The sequence below is a fragment of the Siphateles boraxobius genome, unplaced genomic scaffold, assembly GCF_051911475.1.
Source record: "Siphateles boraxobius isolate OS27281-9 unplaced genomic scaffold, OSU_SipBor_1 29, whole genome shotgun sequence".
Lineage (NCBI taxonomy): Eukaryota > Metazoa > Chordata > Actinopteri > Cypriniformes > Leuciscidae > Siphateles > Siphateles boraxobius.
Genome location: NW_027508908.1, coordinates 6,431,692 through 6,453,532, shown reverse-complemented (window position 1 = coordinate 6,453,532; position 21,841 = coordinate 6,431,692). Strand labels below are relative to the sequence as shown.

At 35.7% G+C, this 21,841-nt stretch overlaps 1 protein-coding gene across 3 annotated transcripts in view; it reads left to right on the top strand.

Annotated features, from left to right (window-relative positions):
• pkn1a (protein kinase N1a) overlaps positions 1 to 21,299 on the top strand; it is a 50,179-nt gene extending 28,880 nt beyond the window's left edge. For all 3 annotated transcript variants that reach the window (XM_077246334.1, XM_077246332.1, XM_077246333.1), the window contains exons 2-22: positions 1,122 to 1,422; positions 3,998 to 4,146; positions 4,390 to 4,510; positions 7,095 to 7,240; positions 7,935 to 8,148; positions 8,263 to 8,457; positions 10,471 to 10,580; positions 12,995 to 13,138; positions 13,305 to 13,380; positions 13,584 to 13,713; positions 14,667 to 14,754; positions 14,840 to 14,916; positions 15,046 to 15,121; positions 15,216 to 15,307; positions 16,348 to 16,524; positions 17,151 to 17,213; positions 17,296 to 17,372; positions 17,480 to 17,622; positions 17,703 to 17,810; positions 17,930 to 18,010; positions 18,850 to 21,299. In XM_077246334.1, coding sequence (XP_077102449.1) covers positions 1,122 to 1,422; positions 3,998 to 4,146; positions 4,390 to 4,510; positions 7,095 to 7,240; positions 7,935 to 8,148; positions 8,263 to 8,457; positions 10,471 to 10,580; positions 12,995 to 13,138; positions 13,305 to 13,380; positions 13,584 to 13,713; positions 14,667 to 14,754; positions 14,840 to 14,916; positions 15,046 to 15,121; positions 15,216 to 15,307; positions 16,348 to 16,524; positions 17,151 to 17,213; positions 17,296 to 17,372; positions 17,480 to 17,622; positions 17,703 to 17,810; positions 17,930 to 18,010; positions 18,850 to 19,053 — 2,772 coding nt within the window. In that variant the 3' untranslated portion in view covers positions 19,054 to 21,299. The remainder of the gene's footprint in view (positions 1 to 1,121; positions 1,423 to 3,997; positions 4,147 to 4,389; positions 4,511 to 7,094; positions 7,241 to 7,934; positions 8,149 to 8,262; positions 8,458 to 10,470; positions 10,581 to 12,994; positions 13,139 to 13,304; positions 13,381 to 13,583; positions 13,714 to 14,666; positions 14,755 to 14,839; positions 14,917 to 15,045; positions 15,122 to 15,215; positions 15,308 to 16,347; positions 16,525 to 17,150; positions 17,214 to 17,295; positions 17,373 to 17,479; positions 17,623 to 17,702; positions 17,811 to 17,929; positions 18,011 to 18,849) is intronic.
• Positions 21,300 to 21,841: the final 542 nt, after the last annotated feature.

The following is a 21,841-nucleotide window of genomic DNA, read 5'->3' as shown; positions in this document are numbered from 1 at the left end:
TCTGAATGGACAACGGAACAAAATAACATGTAATTTACTAGAGGTTCTGATAAAATTAATCTAATTCGTTTTAATTAAATGTTTTTTAAAAAAAGAAATGGGTTTGATTCAATGACTCACTCATAAAGACTTTTGTTTCTTAACAAATCTCAAATGAATGATTCAATGACAAATAAATTTAAGTCACAATCTTTACTTTATCGCTACCATAAACATTAGTGTTTATATCAGAACTATAAACATTTATACCAGTACTTCTGTGATAATTTGAATTATTATAGCACAGAAATAATGATACTGTGTGGCTGAAAAAACGGTTTATGAAGTTTCATACATGACAACTGCTCTCTCTGGGGCAGCGCCAAGGCAGATTTGAATGTTCGCAGTGATCGTACTTGTCAAAGGTTTAATAGACATAGCAAATTGCTGTCATTTAGGAACTAGATTGTGTGGGTGTTTGAATCGAGATCATGATCGTTTAAAGGCTGGGACGCACCAAGCCAATGGTCGGCTTTCAGGCAGTGTTGAGACATTTTTGAGCGTTGTTCGGCTAATTTTTTTCAGTGTGTCCCACACCGTTGGATCTAGCTGTACACTGCCGGGGTTTTTTGGGCCTATAAAGCATGTTCAATTGGTGTCGGGCCGTGGGTGAGAGCGAGAACTCTGATTGGCTGTTCAGCTTTTGAATGACAAATGGACTATTGATACCTGCTGATATCCTTGACAGATATTTACTTAAATGCAGGCACAGGACGCACGCGCTAGTTGACAATTTGCTTTTGGTGTGTTCAAGCGCAGCTTTTTGGCTGACGACATGCAGCAACACAGTCAGCTTTTGTCACCGCTAGTTTTTTGACGTTGACTTGGTGTTTCCCGGGCTTTACGATAAATTGTGCAGCTCTATCCAACAGCATGTAAATACAAGAATATTGAACTTATTGGTCAGATGGTCTTTTACTGTTGGCACTTCTTAGCCAGATAAGCTACAATGTGGATAAGACTTCATGCCAACATTCAAAGTGATCTCAATGGAATGCATTTGGTGAATTACTAAGATCTCTTAGGATATGTAAAGCTGAATTTGATCTGCTTTATCTTTAAACTTCATCTTTGTTTTGCAGAGTGATCCGGGTGGGTTGTCGGTACTAGAGCAGCTAGGCTTGGACCACAGCTCTGATTTCTCTGACACAAGTGTTCAGCTGCGATTGGATGAACAGCGAGAGCGAATCCGTAGGGAAATTCGTAAGGAGCTGAAGATTAAAGAGGGGGCAGAGAATCTCCGCAGAGCCACTACAGATAAACGAAATGCTCAACAGGTGGAGAGTCAGTTGCGGAGCTCCAATCGACGTCTGGAAACGCTCCACGAGCAACTACAAGAGCTGGATGCTCATATTGTCGTCAAAGGGACAGATGATTCACGTGGTGAGTAGACGTAGACGGACATTGCTGCATATGAGGGATGATGACCTAGTGACTTCATGAAAGAAAAATAACGTTTTAATTTTAAGAAGTCGAATTTTTGTTTTACAATAACAAAATATTGTTACATAAACCGCTTAAAATGTCAAAGAGATTTAAGATTTATATATATATATATATATATACATTTGTACATGCAAAGATACATGCATACATGCATACATGCATACATACATACATACGTACATATGTACATACATACATACATACATACATACATGCATGCATGCATGCATAAAAGATTTAATTAACAATTTGATTTCATGATTTGATTTACTTCGATTATGCTCTAGGGATGGCGAAAACTAAAACTTTTCTTGACCGACCACCGACCCTCATTAGCTGGTTGAAACCGGTTAACCGATTCGTTTAAAATATGCCACGCTATTTGAAATAACAGCCATTTCGAGCCGCGCCTGCAATTTCGCAACTCTGTCGCATCTCTCTCTGCCTCCCGCTCACACACACACACACACACTGCCCCGGCGCCGCGCTTCCACTCACGTCACTTTTTTAAAATCCCCTAGAGCGCGAAACATGAGTCCCGCAAACGCGGTGCCGAGGAGCTTGTATGTAATCGGAGGACAAATGGCTCCTTAGTTTCGAAATGGTTTGGGTACAAGGTGATCGCTTTGAAAATAAAGGCGTTAGTCTAGTGTTAGAAGCTCATTTGAAACATTGCAGCGTCTCATTTAAGAAAATGACAGCTCCGAAGAGACGCCGCTTTAGTTTGAGGTAACGTTAGTGCTAACAATAATAAAGAAAGATGATGATCATCATCACCTTATCTTTTACCACTGAAATGTAGATGTAATGTATTTCTACAGTATTACTACTGTATCTAAGCTCTGTATCACACAAGTTGCAACTTACTGTGTCATTCTTTTTGGTGAAATGGTCCCACACACTACGTTTCTTTGCACGCTTTATCTTGTAGTCTGCCCTGGCTCTAACCTCCAGCGTTTAGCCTGTAGCCTTTACTTTTCGCAAACCTTGTGAGAGCGCAAACCCAAACGATGTCACCTCGCGCCAAATGTTTTTATTGGTTTATTAAGTACAAACAGGCGAGTTATGAAAAATTTAGTGCAAGGGATTTGTTCACTTCACACAAAAATATTTTGGAATAAGATGGCTAACTGTAGTAGCGTTTAGTCCACTGTCTATAATAGCCTAATTTCGAGATCACTCTTTATTTTTTTTAACCGACTACCAACAACTTTGATCGGTTAATGTTGAGACGGTCAACCATCGGTCAAACGGTCATCGGTTAGCATCCCTATTATGCTCATCCATTATTCCAATACTCGTAAATATTTAAATCCAACAAAAACGCATATGTTTAATCATAAATTTAGGGCTGAAACGATTCCTCGAGTTACTCGATTACAAAAATTCCTCGAGGCAAAAACTCTGCCTCGAAGCCTCGTTAAATTCCTATGACGCGCACGATACGCGCGGCGCAGGGATTTGATTGTTTCACACGGACCGTTTATTCACAACGTAAAAGAAATTGGCAGAAATTGTCTGAAGTGTGGGATCATTACACACTTAATTCACTTAACTCGCTGAAACAAGGTAACGTAGTCTAAGCCTATTGATGTTCGCTGATTTTAATCCCATGCTGTATTTGTAGCGATGTCGTGATGCGGTTTGACTAGATATGATTTTTAGCTTTGATGACATTTTTAAGTTGTAAACGTAACTTATCACGTTCAATTGCAAGAATATAGCCTGAAAAAAGAACCCCTTCTACACACACACACACACACACACACACACACACACACACACACGCCAGTCAGACCAATTGCAGCAATGCATCACATATGCTTAAAATTTGATGTAGCCACGCAGCAATAATTTCAGCATGCATTCACTGTACACACCGGGACGTGATGGAGGAACAAATATTGTATTGCAGTCTTTGCGAGACCTTGTTTGTATTTCACGTTTGCCAAATACAGACAACAACAAAAAATTAAAGTCCCCAGCCTGTTGGTTTTTAATAAAGATTCGGAGTACTCATTTTTCAGTTAAAACACACTGAACAAAAGTGCGTCAGCTTTTACTGCGTTTTCAACAACAAGTCACGTTACAGCTCTTCTTCAGCGTTAAACTACCAGAATACACAAATATGCTTAGATGCTTAGAGTGGTTATATTATAACATCTTAAAGGAAAATTCACATATGAGATAGCTTTATAACTTGCATACTATATAACTTATAGTATATAACTTATAACAGCTTTAACTGAAATAGACACATGTTTAATATAACTATTCTGTTAATAAAACACACACGAAAAAAATATTCGATTACTCGATTAATCGGTCGATTAAGTGCTAGATTAATCGATTACAAAAAGATTCGATAGCTGCAGCCCTACATAAATTATAGATGACTGCAATATTAATAATTCATGTTATTGCATAAAAAAATTATTTTACACATTGCAAGTCCCATTTTTAAATCCCTCAACCCACGGCTAACTGTAATTTTTCACTTCTTGCGGTTTAGATGATGTTCCTCAGTCTCCAGGAGCAGAGAGCAGATCGTCTGCACATAAGGAGAGAATCGCTGCACTGGAAAGGCAGTTAAACATCGAACTCAAAGTCAAACAGGGGGCTGAAAATATGATCCCCATCTATGCCAATGGCTCCACTAAGGTAGACAAATGCACACACAAACGCTGTGTTTACATATTTTTGAAAGACACTTATGCACACTAAGGGTGCTTTTGTTTGATCAAAAATACCATAAAAACTGTAATATTGTGAAATATTGGCTCATGAAGTTGCGCTCTCTATGTAGGTGGCAAGGCAGCTCACAAGAATTTGGAACGGAGCCAGTCTGTCAAAAGATGATTAATCACTGTTTAATGATGTGTGTGTCTGTGTGTGGGTTGTCAGGATAAGAAGATGTTGCAGACAGCTCAACAGATGCTACAGGATAGTAAGACAAAGATTGACATCATCCGCATGCAGATCCGGAAAACAGTGCAGGCCTACGAACACAATGATGATACACCAGGTACGGCTGAGTGTGTGTGTATGTGTGCTACTTCTTTGTTGCTTTTAGAGTCTGATTTCATAGATGAGCAGAGAAATGAACAGATCAATAACCACCTGAATCTCACGAGTGGTGTGTGTTTGGTCAGGTGTACAGTGTTTATGCACAAGCAGTGAGTGCAGGTCATATGGATCAATAAATGTATTTTATGACCCCATTTGGCTTAGAGTGAGTCAGACACACACACAAAGGATCAGGTAACTGAAGATTTGGTTCCCGCTCATCATTTCCTTTACTCCTGAGAAACACACACACCTCTTGATTTAACAGTCTACACCAAAAAGCTGTAATCTATAAAACATAGAACAAATACAAACAAATAAGGGGTCACATTCAAATAGATTAATAAATAAAAAATAATTTACCTACTTTTAATTGGTTCGTTTTCATATTAAGTAAATTTATCCCAGTAACCATTAAATAAATAGCTTTAACTTGTAAGTTAAAGGTCATTTTATTTACTACACAGTGTTTTATCCTTTGTCCACTTACACTACCATAAAAAATTTGGGGGTCAGTATAATTTTTCTTTTACAAGATGTTTTTTTAAAAATAGTTTTATTCAACAAGGATGCAGTAAATTGATCAAAAGTAACCGTAAACCGTTTTTTTTTTACTTTCTAATCATCAAAGAATCCCAGTTTCCACGGAAAAATATTAAGCAGCACAACTGTTTTCCACATTGATAATTGTAATAAATGTTTCATGAGCAGCAAATCAGCATATTTGACTGATTTCTGAAAGATCATGTGACACTGATGACTGGAGTGATGATGCTGAAAATTCAGCTTTCCAACACAGGAATAAAATACATTTTAAAATGTATTGAAATAGAAAACCGTTATTTTAAAATGTAATAATATTTTACAGTATTACTGTTTTACTCTATTTTTGCTCAAATAAATGCAGCCTTGGTGAGCATTACAGATTTATCAGAGTGTCTTAATATCGTATGCAGATTTACTTCTCAAGTATATGGATCTTGTTTTAAGGATGTTTGTACTGGAAAACAAGACTAATATTTAACATTTTTTATTGTCATTTAAAAATGAAATCTCGGTTGAATTGAAAATTCCCCTGCGTTATGATAATAACACACAAACCTAAACTTTATATGCATTTAAAGCTTATTTATTTAATTATAGCTTATGAAATCATCATCAGACATAGACCAGGGACAGTATTAATTAAAACAAAATGTTTCAGGCTCATAGCGGCATTAGTTTACACAAACACACATTCTTTAATACTCCCGTATAAACACACATACACCTTTTAATGTGTACATGTACACACACGCACTCGTCGAGAGTCTGTTTATGAAACTGTCACCTCATTCAGCTTTATGCCTTATTTGGACACAAAAAACACTGCAGTCAATCCTTCTTTTCTTCTCTGTCTTATTGTACCTCTTTATAAATCCACTTATTCAAGTGTAATTTTCCCTCAAACTCATCTTTTGTCATATATTTTGCCCCCAAGTTTTCTTTTGTAGAATTGATCAAATATCAATATATGATTTTAATCGGCGGTCCAAACACGCACTCTCTCACACAAGCACGCTCATCTAGTCTCAACTATATTAAAAATATATGTAAATCAGAAATAGTAAACAGTTTGTACTCTCGTTTATGTTAGAAGATTGACAATATTCCCTGTACTCAGGAATGCTTTGAACTGCACGCATTGCAGTCAGAACCAAACAGATACCGAGAAATGTTTATATAAAACCCGGAACAGCAGGTCAATGTTTTTTGATGGTATGACAGAATAATATAACACCATAGCATCTTAATCTTTCAGTTTATAATCTCTAATAATCCTCTTATTTCGAAAAGTCTGTAGCTGGCAGCATGGCAGACCTCTGATGATCTACAATCATCTCCCTCAGTTTGCATAAGTATAGCAATTACTATATGGAAGCTCGCTGTCCTGATCCAGCATCATCCCTCCCCCTCTTCAAAGTCTGATAGATGCACATGACCTTGTGTACCTTTTAATGTATCTTACCCTTAATGTCTGTTTTGAAATCACATTCAGTTTGTTTCATTTCGGTTAATGGGTGTAACATTTCTAACAACGACACCAGCGTCCTGCAGTCTGACATGATATTCTTCATATAAAACCATTTTTCAACTACATTTTAAAATATAGTTATATATTTTTAACTGTTTCAAAATAAATAAATACATATATTTAATTTTTAAAATTTTAATTTATTATACTTGCAGTTTTATGATCTTAATTGAAAGACTACATAGAATATAGTTTCTAGACATAAGCTAAGGATTTTAATTAAATGGAAGGGGAAAAAATATATTTTAAAGTTCATGAAAGGATTATTAAATAAAAAATAATTTTACCAGTGATCAGAGTTTGTGCAGTTCAACAAACAATTAGATTTCGAAATAAATTCCCCCTTGCTGTTTAATTACGGGGTTACAATTGCTGTAACACATTCAGGCTTATGTGATAGCTTGTGTAATTTGCTGTGAGAATGTGAGTGATATTGATATCCTAAATATGTTTGTGTGTTTCTCTTCAGGAAAGCCTGACCCATGTGGTATGGAGCTACGGATTGAGGAGCTCAGACACCATTACCGTGTGGAGCACGCTGTCGCTGAGGGAGCCAAAAATGTCCTCCGACTTCTCGGAGCCAGTAAAGTACAGGACAAGAAGGCCATGTCAGAGGTAAAACTATATTGTGTTGTTTTGCGTTGTTATTCCACTAGTTTGGGGTCAGTACATTTAAAAAAAATAATACTTTTGTTTACATTGTTAAAGTTTCAAATGCTGTTTTTTTTTTTTTTTTTTTACTTTTCATCATCAAAGAATCCTGGGAAAAAATGTATCACAGTTTCCACGGAAAAATATTAAGCTGCACAACTGTTTTCAACATTGATTACAGTAAGAAATGTTTCTTGGGCTGCAAATCAGCATATTAGGATGATTTCTGAAGGATCATGTGACACTGAAGACTGGAGTAATGATGCTGAAAATTCAGCTTTCCAACACAGGAATAAACTACTATATTACTAAATATATTTTTAAAATATTTAAAAGTAGAAAACTGTTATTTTCATTTGTAATAGTATTTCATAGTATTTTTGTATTTACTGTATTTTTGTATAGATCAAATAAATGCTAAAAACATTTTATATAATTCATATAAAATCTTTCAAAGCCATTTAAAAAAATCTTACGGACCCCAAACTTGAACAGTAGTGTATATTACATTACATTGTATTGTATTATATTGTAAAAATGGCATGTAGCTGTCAGTTCTATCTTTATCACCTATTATTTAGGTAAACACAGACTTAATTACTCACTTAATTGGAAAAGAGAAATGCATTGAGTAATTCTTCTCTCTCTGCTTCTTCAGGCTCAGTGTCGTCTGAGTGAGTCATCTCAGAGGTTGGATCTGCTGAGAGATTCATTAGATCGGCGGTTGGCAGAACTTCCTGAGGATCATCCTAAAGCATCTGTCATCAAAGAGGAGCTGGTTTTAGCCTCCTCACCAGCATTCAGCTCCCGACACGGCGCCCCCTACCTGCACAACCAGTACAGCACCCTCTCCAAACCCTCTCCGCTCACTGGTATTCAAACATGATTTTATTTCATTTAGTTTGGTTGAGGTTGTCAGCTACTGGCTTCTAAGTTCTGATTGTTTTCCTAATTATTTTTTGTATCTTTGTGCGTCTTATGTGCAGGCACTCTTCAGGTTACATTGCTGGGCTGTATGGGTGTGCTGGAGGTGGTTCCCGGTCGTTCCCGGGGCAGTCAGGTCTTGTTGCCGTGTTACAGTCCGGGAGAGGGGCGGTCCTTTATGCGGAGTGGAAAAGGCCTGTACGGTCGCAGCGGCAGTGTGAGCGGAAAAACACCCCCCAAAACAGATGAACTTTCCTGTGAGTGTAGAGGATGTAACATTCACAGTGTGATTAGTCTGCGGTGATGTGTGAGTTTTGATATAACTCAGTAATCTGTTGTGTCTGTCATGTGCGATGACAGTTTTGCATTGAACAGAACAGGATGTAGTGCATCAGAGCTTATAACACTTGGGGCGATTGCCTATTGAAGATAAGCCCTACTGTGAGCTCTGAGGTTGTTAATCGATGGTATTTGCTTCTGTTGAAGCCGTTGGATTGCATGATTTCAGCTTTTTTTTTTTACATAATCGTGTTTAACAGATGGATTTGTGGTGGGAAACTACATTACCCATGATGCTGTGCAAAAATTCGACAAATCAAAGAGTCCAAGCTCCAAGCTCCAAGCTAAACGCGATTAAACATGCAATAAACTTAAAGGGGTCATATAATGCCATTTTAATACAAGTTAATTTGATTCTTTAGGGTCTAAATGAAAAGTTTGTAATATACTTTAATTAAAAAATTTCGTTAGTATTGTAAGAAAACACTAATTTTACCTTGTCAAAAACAGCTCTGTTTTCAGCACGCCATTTCAGTGCATATGCCTTTAAATGATAATGAGCTTCGCTCACTCCGCCCCTATGTTCTGCGGGCGTTCATAACAGCGTTATGACCACACCGCACGTGGAGTGTTTCCTTGACAACAGTTGAGGGTATAGGAAAAAAATGGCAGCGGGAGTCTCTGAGGAGGACACATCTGTGCAACCGTATCAGTTTGAACCGGAGTCGGAACAAGATGACGGCCCGAAGAAGTTCGACAATTAAGGCTCGAACATGACGTTTCTGAATGGTTGGTTATTATATTGTCACTTTGATCTATCTTTGTGTACTGGCAGGGTAGAGTAACTTAGTGAGATGTACGAACGCTATGTGTTTACTGATGTAAGTTATACGTACTCAGTTTGTAATAACACAATAACCATAACTCGTTGTTCATTATAAACGTGGGATTATGAATTATATTGAGAATGTCGTACATAGAAAACATGCCGTATGTACCCTGAGTGTAAACCTTAGCTGCATTCATCGTGAAGCGATTTGCAAAGATCAATATAAAGGTTAATAAAATTTTACACTTACTTTTTCTGGAGGTTCAGCAGGGAGACATGAATAGTTGGTAACGATTCTTTTTTCAGGAGCAGCTTCTTATCAAAATCAGCTTAATAAGTTACTTCCTTCGTTAATAAAGCAGTCTGGTGAGAAAAGATTTGCGAATCGCGCAAACATGAAAGCATTGACGTTGCAGGTGGGGAATATTCCCTTCGAAAACAAAACTTGGCCACTGTTTCTTCAGCGGTTCGGATTTAGGAACATTAAATTACTGCTGTTTTTGTTATTACACCCAAGAACAGAACACCACAATCACTTAGAGGCCATTCTGCTCCAGCGTATCAACAATGACGGACTGTGATGACTGACAGCTCGCTCAGGGCAGGGATCTGTTGAAATGCTGCTGTCAATCAACAATCGTGGGAGGCGCGTCCGATTTAGTGACGTCACAAAATCGGACGGCTCAATTTGAGGCAGGGGAAAACATATAAGGAGATTAAAACAAAAACACTGGATAGATTTTTATCATTATATGATGGTTGTGTACAGGCACTGCCAACACACATTTCAGTACAATCAACTTGAAAAAGTGCATGTAACTTTATATGACCCCTTTAAAATATATTGTTTCTATAGATATAATCAACAACTTTAAATGAGTAGTTTTTTTTTATTTCTCCATTGTTTTTCATTCTCTTATATTGATCACAATGCTTCATAGACTTGTAGTTGTTTCCTTCATAAAAGCCGTTAAGTACACAGTCTTGTACCTTTGTCTTTTTGTCCGATTTTCTAAAAAAAAAATTGCTTTTAATAAAGCTTTGCAATGTTATGATTCACCTCATCGCTGGTTGGCTTGGTTCATGGCTTATAACACTTTACCTTAATTTGATCTCAATTAATAGGCATACTTTTGAAATGATGTCTGTTGTGTGTGCGCAGCGGAGGTGAGTGCAGTGCTGAAGCTGGATAACTCAGTCGTGGGCCAAACGGCATGGAAGATGGTTGGAGAACAGGGCTGGGATCAGACTTTCACCATAGAGCTGGAGAGAGTGAGTTCAGCTCTGTGTTAATAGTAGATTTACACAGATTAGAGCTTCAGTGTCTGTTTCATTAATTAAAGCTCTAGGCAATAGGCTGTAATTATTACAAAAACAAAATTCTTGGGATGTGTAACATCAGTGACTTTACCGCGAACTGGGGCATCTCAAATAACTCTTACACAAGCAATGACACGCTATTCTTTCTATTTAGGAGAGGGAAAAGCTTACTGAACATGCAGAATGATTAACAGCCAAGCAAATTAAGACATGGATGTGTTTTTTTGGCCAGAATATATAATATCCGTACGATTATTTGTTAATTGAAACTACGTGCTGAAGAAATGGTGTTAAATCTCTCTGGTCAGTGTTGTTATTGTTAACTGAAGCTATTAACATTTTTGGTTATTGAAATGAAACTGAAATAAAATTTTGTATAAATATTTTATAAAAAACTTAAAAATATTGGCTTCTAACTAAAAATAAGTTTAAGTACTAAAATTACTAAAACAAATAAAAAATAATGCTATATATATATATATATATATATATATATATATATATATATATATATATATATATAATCGTTTAATATACATATACATACATATACATAAATATATATATATTATATATTATTTATGTATATATATTTATATATATATATATATATATATATATATATGTGTGTGTATATATATATATATATATATATATGTGTGTATATATATGTATATGTGTATGTATGTATATGTATATTAAACGATAAAAATGACAAAAGCACATAACAATATGACCAAAACTTAAACTAAACTATGGTTATCTAAAACTATTAAAACAAATCCGGTTATTGAAATAAGGCTGGATAAAATAAAATATAAATATTTGATAAAAAAAAAAAAAAAAAAAAGATAGAAATGTTGTCTTGGCATCGAACTAAAAAAACTAAAATTAAACTAAATTTACTAAATTCTAAAATTACTAAATAACTGATGTCCTTTAAAACAGCAGAACTGATGTCCTGCGTTTGTGGTAGATGTGCACATTTGTACTGTAACGTGCTGATCTACCCAGCGGTCCCATAAAATGTTAAAAAAATTTAAAGTCGGGGAGAAAGAATAGAGCAGACATATAGATCTGAATAAGAGTGACGATGCAAAAAAGAGCTCTATTCGGTACGGTTTTCTGTGCGCACACACCCGACCTGAAGCGTGCAGCCATGCACAATAGACACCTATAGCGTGCGAGTACTGTATTGAGTTCTCTTTCGTGTCTGAATAGACAAATACACACAACATTATGTCTAAATGTCCGTTTTGGAGAGTATTCATGTAAACTATGTCGGTTATGTCTTAAACAGTTGTGAGTGTATCGGATGTGGTTCAGTGCAATTGGATCCGCATGTCTTTGGACATGATCCGATGTCTTAAAGTGATAGTGGATAATAAACCTAACGCGGTTTGTGTCCTTATATTGATCAAGCAACAAAAGAAATAGAGAAAATCATTCACTGTTTGTTAATAATAAGGATTTATTATATTAATACAAATAAATATGTCTGCTTGAAAGAATAAAGAATGATGTATGCAAGTAGTTAAAGAATGCATATATCATTCATTGAAAAGAAGACTGTGTTTTACTTTAAGAAAACTGGTTTTAATTTTTTACATTTGTTTTCTTTTAAAAGAAATACATGGTTAATATTTAGCATACATTTAATTCAATAGATCCAAAGACTTTGTTTATTCTTATTTTCATTGGGATTTATTATCCCTTTATAGTATTATTTACGTTTTTAAGGCAAATACCAACAATATATTGTTTTCATGTTTTCTACCCCAGGTTGAAAATAAATTTAGAACAAACTGAACGCTTAAAGGGTAACTAAACACTAAAACAACTTTTTTAGTTAATGATCTGTAAGAATGGAGCTTCATAAATGCTGTTCATTGATTCCAGTAAATATTTTGACATTTGGGTTTAAAGTGTTTTAATTCTACAATTTATTGTTTAAAAACGTTTGAGTGCTATCGTCTTCAGGTTGAAGAGTTTCATATTTACAAAGCACTTCTCTTTAATTCTAAAGAAAGAGATTGATTATTGTTTGTTTGCAGCAATAAATAACACATTAAAATCTAGTGTTGAGTGTTCATGTGATATTATACATTAGTAGTGTTGTGAAATTAACTGATGTATAATAATCGTTAAATCGTGATTATTTCTCAGACAATAATCGTACTTACAAAATCTGTAATCGTTGCATCTCTAGTGTGTGTATAATAAATATAATATAAAATAACAACAAAAAAGACAAAAGCACATATCAAAAAGACAAAGATTAAAGGCAATTCAAAATATGAATAAATACTGTAATGGTATTTAACTAATTATAAAATGTTTCATTGTGCGTGTCTTTATGTGTGCAGTCCAGAGAGATGGAGATGGCTGTGTACTGGAAAGACTACCGCTCTCTGTGTGCATTGAAATTTCTCAAGTTGGAGGACTTCCTGGACAACCAGAAACACAGAGTACAACTAGAGCTAGAACCACAGGGACTGCTGTTGGCAGAGGTACGCTCACAACTGCACACTCAAAAATATGTCTCTTATGTTCATAAAGGGAATCACTTTCACTTCTTATTGCATAGGTTGCTTTATAAACACACTCCAACCTAATAAATGTGCTAAAATCTTTGATACTACTGGGCACCATTAAAATGGCATCTCTCTTCCACAGGTCACCTTCTTTAACCCCGTGATCGAGAGGGTTCCACGACTAAAAAGGCAGAAGAAAGTTTTCTCCAAACAACAGGGTAAGAGATACAGTTTCTCTCTATTGAAAATAAAGGCATTAATCTTTAGATTCATTTATCCAAATGCACTTAAAATTTCCCAGAATGGCATTTCATGTTGACTTTATTCATTGGCATCTGAATCAAATGGTGTTGAGCTCCATCTAGTGGTGAGAGATTAAACAAAGATGTTTTCTTTTGTGTGTGTTTGCGGTCACATACAGGGAAAGCCTTCTTGCGAGCTCGGCAGATGAACGTTGATATCGGCACATGGGTGAGGTTACTGAGGAATGCCATACCAACTGTCAACAACACAGGAACCTACAGCCCGCACGCACACACTGTACAGACAGGGTAAATCACACGCACATTCAGTGCACACACACAAGACATGTTTATTCATAGACATAATTAAAATGATCATCCGCTGAGCCTGTACCATCTGAGAATTGTGGATTCATTGGTTGTTAACAAAGGAGGAAAAGTCCGTCAAAATAAAAGACAAAGAAAAAACCATGAATCTTGGTATTGTAATTTTGTGATGAAAATTGTATTCGATAATTATTTTTGTTTACACTAATTTTACAGTATTGTACTGTACTTACAGTAGTATCATTACTAAATTGGTTTTAAATTCTAATTTAATCAAAATATTTCAAATTGATTTATTATAATTATTATTAAAATATATACAATTATTATTATTATTATTATTGTATAATCATTGAATGGTTCCATAAAAACAAAAGTGCAAATGTGAACTTTTTTTCTCTTTCTTTTTCTTTTTTTTTAAAACTATGTCTAGGGAGAGTTTTTCCCTTTATCCTCATTCTAAAATCATCTATTAACCCACATTTTAAAGCTGATATTTAATACATTTTAGTGAAACTTTTTTGACCGTTTTCGCCCCCGATGAGTTTTCATCTCTGCTTAAATTTCCATAAAATTATCGTAAAATTGGTTCATACAACTTTATTTCAGTTAAAGAAAGTCAATTAATGTATGTTATTATTTAATTTAAATCACATTCATTTACTTGAATGATATGGAAAAGAATGGCCAGGATATTGTATATTTTCATTTTTGGGGGAGCTATATATATATGTGTTTATATATCCGCACATATAAACGCTTGCCTGATACCCAAGTCTAAATCTAAACTAGAGAGCAACTAAGCAGTGCACACTACTATAAGTATTATACTTGTGTAAGTGTCATGTAAAAATAAGTGTGGATCTGATCTGATAAACAAGCTGGAATGTGGGTTTTGTTGCAGTTATATATGTGTGTGTGTGTGTGTGTTACAGCGAGATATCAGTGGAGAAGTTGAGTTTAGACTATGACTCAGCGATGAGGGTGGACATCCGGCGAGACGTGTCGGATACAAGCACTCCCGTGAGAGACTCTCCATAACTCCTCTTTCTATTCAGCCCCTCCCGTCTCTCTGTAACCTCTCCCCTCTCTCTGCTTTTTGGCACAGGAACGACAAGCGGCCACTGAGCCCCTCTCTGCTCCTGACCTCACCACTCCCGAGCGACAAATCAGATCACTGAGCAGGTACACTCACACACATGTGTGTGCATAGGATATAAGGATTCTCGGCTAACCTTCCTTTTACACATATAGCAACTCTATCTGGGTCTTTAAAGTGGTTCCGAAGTATGTGTGTGTTTGTGTGTGTTGCAGTAAACAGAAGAAGACCCCTTTGAGCCTGCAGGATTTCCGACTAATTGCTGTTCTGGGCAGAGGCCATTTTGGAAAGGTGATCTTCTTCACCTTTAAGCACTTCTTTTAACCGTCAACTTCACCCTAGCTCTCTTTCTATCTGAAATGTTCATCATATGTGTGTCTGTTAGGTGCTGTTGGCAGAATACAAGAAGTCAGGCAGCATGTACGCCATTAAAGCCCTAAAGAAAGGAGACATTGTGGCCAGAGATGAAGTGGAAAGGTAAACAAAATCACTTTTTCCTTTGTTTTGTTTCTCATAATTCGATCGTTGTTTAAATTAACGTTCGTTTAATCGATTAATCGTTAACCTTAACCTCCAAAATTCGAAGCGGGGCGCTACTAAGTTATGACGTTACTTAACCACTTGCTTAACCAACACAAAATAGGTGTCGTTGTAAAAGCTTAGAAGCTTGGCTTTACAGTGAATATTGAGAATATGACCATCACTTGCTTTTAAATTTGCTGACATATTAGACGTCTATTTTCATAGCATGATAAAATAACTGCTTTAAATTGCAATGTGATCTGTAAAATCATCGTACATAAGATAAACCTGTTACATATTGTTAAAAATGTCTCGATTAGCAGAATACAACAAGCACATTTGTTTCACTTAGAGAGCAAACTCTACCAAGTATTTGTGTATTATGAAAAAGCACTGCCGCATGTAAACAAACAGTATACACATGCTTTTGAGCCACGTTTTTGTTTGTAACTTCGCTAAACATTAGTAGATCACATATCTTTATTTAGAGCAGGTGGTCTGGGATGAGCTCAAACATAAGACAATGCTTAGATCAGTGACATGACATTCTGCTTCGCTAAAGCTATAGGACTTCCTGGATCCGATCGTTGACGATCATGACGCAGTGTTTTCCAACATCATTTGAAATTTCAACCAATTGATACTGCATCTTTGGTGTGGGATGATGTGTAGAGACCAATTGGACACTGTTCCACAGCTGGAGCGCGCTTGGATTGGTTTAATCGCTCCCATTGATGAGTCTTGATTTGAAACATGACTTGAAGACATTAATACATTTAGAATACGTAACTACTGCACGCTCGCTTCATTTTTTTTTTCGTGCTGCACTTGTTTTGCGCATCAGCAGCACACAACTCAAAACTACACACTCTAAATATGACATGGCTTAATCGACCATCAGCAGTTAATTGATCTTCGTTTGCAATCGTTAGGATCTGAGTTTTTCAGACATTTATTCTTGTTTCTTTCTCTCTCTCTTTCTGTCTTTCCCTCAGTTTGATGTGTGAGAAGCGCATTTTCGAGACGGTGAACAGTACACAACACCCTTTCCTCGTGAACCTGTTTGCATGTTTCCAGACCCCAGAACATGTGTGTTTTGTCATGGAGTACACGGCAGGCGGAGACCTAATGATGCATATACACGCAGACGTCTTCACTGAGCCACGGGCTGTGTATGTTTTCTCAGGTTTTGGATACACTGTCTGGATCAAATGTCCCCACAAGGATCAAACAACCTGAAATCAGCTGTCAATCAAAAGATTTATTGAAGTTTTTTTGAAAGAAGTCTCTTGTGCTCACCGACGCTGCATTTATTTGATAAAAAATACAGTAAAAACTCTTAATATTCTGAAATATTATTACAATTTAAAATAGCTGTTTTCTATTTAAATAATGTTTAAAATATAATTTATTTCTGTGATGGCAAAGCTGAATTTTCAGCATCATTACTCCAGTCTTCAGTGTCACATGATCCTTCGGAACTCATTATAATGTGCTGATTTGCTGCTCAAGAAACATGTATCATTATTATTATCAATGTTGTCAATGTGCTGCTTAATTATTTTATGAAACCTGATTTTTTATATAATGTTATATTTGAAATAGAAATCTGTTTTTTTTTTACATCCCTGATGAATAAAAGTAATAATTTCTTTAAAAAACAACTTTATTAATTAACTTAGAAAAGGGATTTGTGTGATATTTACATTTAAAAGTAGAAGATAGAAAATATGAATATATATAAAAAAGTTTCCAGCTTTTTAGTGCCTAATTTAATTTGTGTTTGTGTGTGTTTCAGGTTTTATTCTGCTTGTGTAGTTTTAGGACTTCAATTTTTACATGACAACAAGATTGTGTACCGGTGAGTACATGTTCTGACTGTGTCTAAATAATTTTTTTTAAATGCACTGTATATTACATATATTTTTGTGTTTCTTCTCCAGAGATCTTAAATTGGACAACTTGCTGCTTGACACAGAGGGTTACGTAAAGATCGCTGACTTTGGATTGTGTAAAGAAGGTATAGACTTTTAAAGACTTTCATTGTTTGTTTCTGTGTCTGGTCATGTCGATTGTGCTTGGTATGAAGCCAGGAACATTTGTCAGAGATTTTTGTCTCTTTCTCAGGTATGGGTTTTGGGGACCGGACCAGTACGTTCTGTGGGACTCCAGAGTTTCTGGCTCCAGAGGTTCTAACAGACACGTCGTACACGCGGGCCGTGGACTGGTGGGGACTCGGAGTGCTTATATACGAGATGTTGGTGGGAGAGGTGAGCGATTTGAGCTTTTGAAATGTTTTGAAACATTCATACAGTGTTGAAATCTGTCTGATCTAAAACTGTCTTTCTAGTCCCCATTTCCAGGTGATGATGAAGAGGAGGTTTTTGACAGCATAGTGAATGATGAAGTTCGATACCCACGGTTTCTTTCCTCTGAGGCCATTGGTATCTTGAGGAGGGTAAATAAATCTTTCTTTCATTCATTTAGAGCTGTGGAGATGCCCTGCTGAATCTCATGATTTTCTTCATTTAATTTGATGTAAGGATAAAGTTTGATTTTGCATATTGTTTTATACAGTTACTAAGGAGAAATCCAGAGAGACGACTGGGCTCCAGTGAGAAAGATGCAGAGGACGTTAAGAAACAACCTTTCTTCAGGGTGGGAAGATTTTTAATCTTTAAAACACTGATTACTTAAAATGTGAACTTGAACAAATCTCAAAATAAAAATCCATCTCTTCATACTGTACATCAAGCTTTCCCAAACAAGGGTTTGTGAGTTGATGATAATCTAATAATGAATTATATCGAATGTAAAATTAAAGTAAATAAATTACACTGCATGATAATAGTGATATAGCTTTGTGCGATTATCAAATCAAAGGCTGCAATTGAATGAAATAACTGTACAGTCTGAGCACATTTCATTATTATAATTATCAAATATAATTTTTGTTTTCTTTTACAGTTCAATTGCAATTTACAACAGTAATATTTCTATCTTTGATTTTATAACGTGGAAACTAGTTAAAACTACTACTAATTATAATTAGTAATATGATCAATATTAGAGAACTGTGAAAATTCAAATGTGTCATTAAATTATTGAAGTATTACCTTAAAATCTCAGGGGTACTTCAAGTAAATATTTTTAAATATAAGTTTGAAGAAAAGTTTGGGAACCCCTGCTGTACATTATAATATTGTGCAGCCTAGATTCACTTGTAACATTTAAATAGCATTTTTTTTTTATTATTTTAGTTTTAATGATTCATTTTAAGTTATAGTATAGCATTTTAATATCAACGATTTATCTTTTTTTCAGCCGTATCAAGAAAAAAGTTATTGGCTTAAAAAAATTATAGTTATGAATTGTTTTGGTGCTGCATTTGCATTTTTTTATATTTTAATTATATGCTCATAGATATACTTCTCACATAAAGTGCCACAATAAGAAAAATAACAAAAACATCTTGTGCTCCTCTTTTTTTCCCTCAGAATATGGACTGGGAGGCTCTTCTCCTCCGTAAACTCCCTCCTCCCTTCCTTCCGTCTATTGGAGGAAAAGAAGATGTCAGCAACTTTGATGAGGAATTCACAACAGAAGCGCCGAATCTCACTCCGCCTCGTGAACCGCGGGTGCTCTCGAGGAAGGATCAGGACAGCTTCCGAGACTTTGACTATGTCTCTGATCTCTGCTGAGAGCGTGATCTCTTCACTGTGACAGTGCCGTAGAGAGACATATCTGCTCTGTGACTCAGTGACGAGTGGAGTGAAGAGTGGCCAATTTGAGTGAATTGTGAATGAGCTGGACCTGTGAACACTGTGATGGAAGAGAGAAAGATCTGGAAAACCATTAGAAACCGGTTTAAAGGTGCACTCAATCTTTTTTTTAATGATGCACTTCGACTCACACTGACAATTAGTGGTTTGGATGAAGCATCACACTAGTAAAAGTGTTCAGTTATCAATGCAGTTTTAGAAATGCATTATTCGCAGTCATCCATGATTCATTTATTCTGCAAATGAAAGTGTCCAATAACAGGTGTGTTACTGAAATGGGTGTTGAGGTCATGTGATCTCAAAATGGCGGCCCCCATCAGGGGACCCTCTTCATGTAGAATAAAACAGCTTTTATTAGGCTACTGATAAGATTAGAGTCCTCATCCCATGTGAATGGTCATCATTTTAAACATTATTCAAAAGTAATATTTATTTCTTTAGGACTAAAATGTAAAAAAAGAAAAAAAGAAAAAAGTGTGCACCGGTAAACCTGTTTAAATTGTTGGTTGTCTTCAAGTGTCATATCTGCTTTTGGAAAATGCATATTGTCTTATCGAAGACAATCTGATGATCTATTTTAAAACTTGAAGCAAATCAATAAATGCCACACAGAAGCATCTCTGTGAACTTTTGTGTAAATACGAACAAGAGCATGTTGGAAAATGCACTCTGTTTATTCTGACATTTAGGGAAGAAAATGATCTTTCATGACCTCTGAAGAACCGAGTGGTAACATCTACAAAAATCTTTCTCAAACAATGTCCATTCAAACAGGAAGAACTGGATCATTTCATTGACATGACGTGGACCAGGAAACCAAAGGAACTTGTTTATGAGACGAAAAAGAGTGTTACGTTGAGAGAAGGATTTTCTATTTAGGCTAATTTAAGCTTGAACATTAATGATTGTGTACTTGATCTTACAGTACTCAGTGGTTAAGGAGTTAAAGCCTCTTTACATTTGTTCATTCTGGCTATATCACACCAAAATATTAATCTTCAAGTCAAGCATATTGAAATTTAGGAGAGCAGCACGGTTTGAAGACAGCTTGGTCCCCTTCATTAAGTGCACTTTTAGTATGACTACCTTTATGAATTTGTACAAAAACAAATAAACCTCTAATGTAAAGTTGATTTGAACAAAATGCCTTAAAGATGTTCCTGTTAGCCCTCCTCCTGATCTTTTACATTTAGAGGTTCTGTTTTTCTTGGTTGCCCGTCTCTTTTCTGTATTCTCAGGCTGAGAATGGATCATGCTACACACATGGGAGAATTGTCTTGTCTGAAAAATGAATTTGTCATTTACTTTACAATAGCATATGTAAAACTAGAGTATGCTCATCAAGACAGTGATAAAATGACAGATCATTTATATTCAGACCTAACAAGTTCTATGTGGACTCAAATATTTGATATTTTGAATGTGATTATTGTACTGAAGTAAAGGAGAAAGAATGTTTGGTTGAATATTTTCACAAGCTCCAATCACTGAAAGTACACCTGTAAACAATTCTAAACATTAGTTCGATGCTATGATGAATCTGAGCAAAAGGGTATAAAACCACTTTTGTTTAAAGACTATGGACTCAATTAACAAATACTTTGTTTCTATTTCATTAATGTTTTTAAATAGATATCTGTTAAATAGAAAATGCTATCTGTTGTTTATTTTACCTATGATGCGAATGACTGGCAACTAGTGACTGTTATGTTGTAGTTCTGGTTTTACACCCTTTATTACCTCAGAGCTATTTTGATGCCTTTGAAACATTATGTTGAGTTTTTATTAGACCGTTTGTGCGAATGACACACCATGACATATCTGTTACTTGCAAGGAGCTGATGATTAAATTGTTTTTGATTTTTGAAAGCATTTGATTACACACACACACGGATGAAGCCAAAAAATAAAACATGCACACTGTGAAAAAATGTGTAGCAAAACTGCAGCCCTATCATGTCAAACATATACATAAAATGTTTGCAAGTGAAACACTTGTATCATTTAACAGCATATTTCCTCCTTTGTGTCTGACTGCAGTCTAATGCATGTTCTGTACAGTTATACAATCATCAAACCTATTACATGAGTTGTATTTATAAAGCTGTTGTTTAGATGATCATGTGTTTGTGTTATTGTGTTATCAATAAATTTTTTTTACAGACTATCCTGAATTATACAAGGACTTTTTACTAATTTACAATAACTTTATTGGCCGCTAGGGGCAATGTTATGTTAAAGGTAGGCAATTTTTGGAGTGCGTAGCAATAGCAAGTTAGCTAGTTTAAGTTAGCTAACTTAAACTAATAGCAAGTTACTTATAGCAAACTAATAGCTAATAGCAAGTTAGTCTGAAGTTTAAGTTAGCATGAGATCCCATCCTCCCTTCAGAGTGTCTCCAAAGCCCCTCTTTCAAAATACATGAACGCATACAGCAGAGTCTGCAAAGCATCACAAGCCGAGAGACGGCGCTAAACTACCTCATGTCTCAAAGCACATAACATTACGCTAATAATTAATGTAACTTCAAGAGCATTAACCAGTATCACCAGACTGCTGATAGTGTTGCCATTGAATTGCATAATTTCGAGTCACAAACCTCTGAGGATAAAGTCACAGGTTTCCATTTCTTCCAAATAACAGTAGTTATGGCATGAATGCAGCATAAGCTCGTTGTTTTGGTTCAGGAGGAACTGATGGTGGCTGC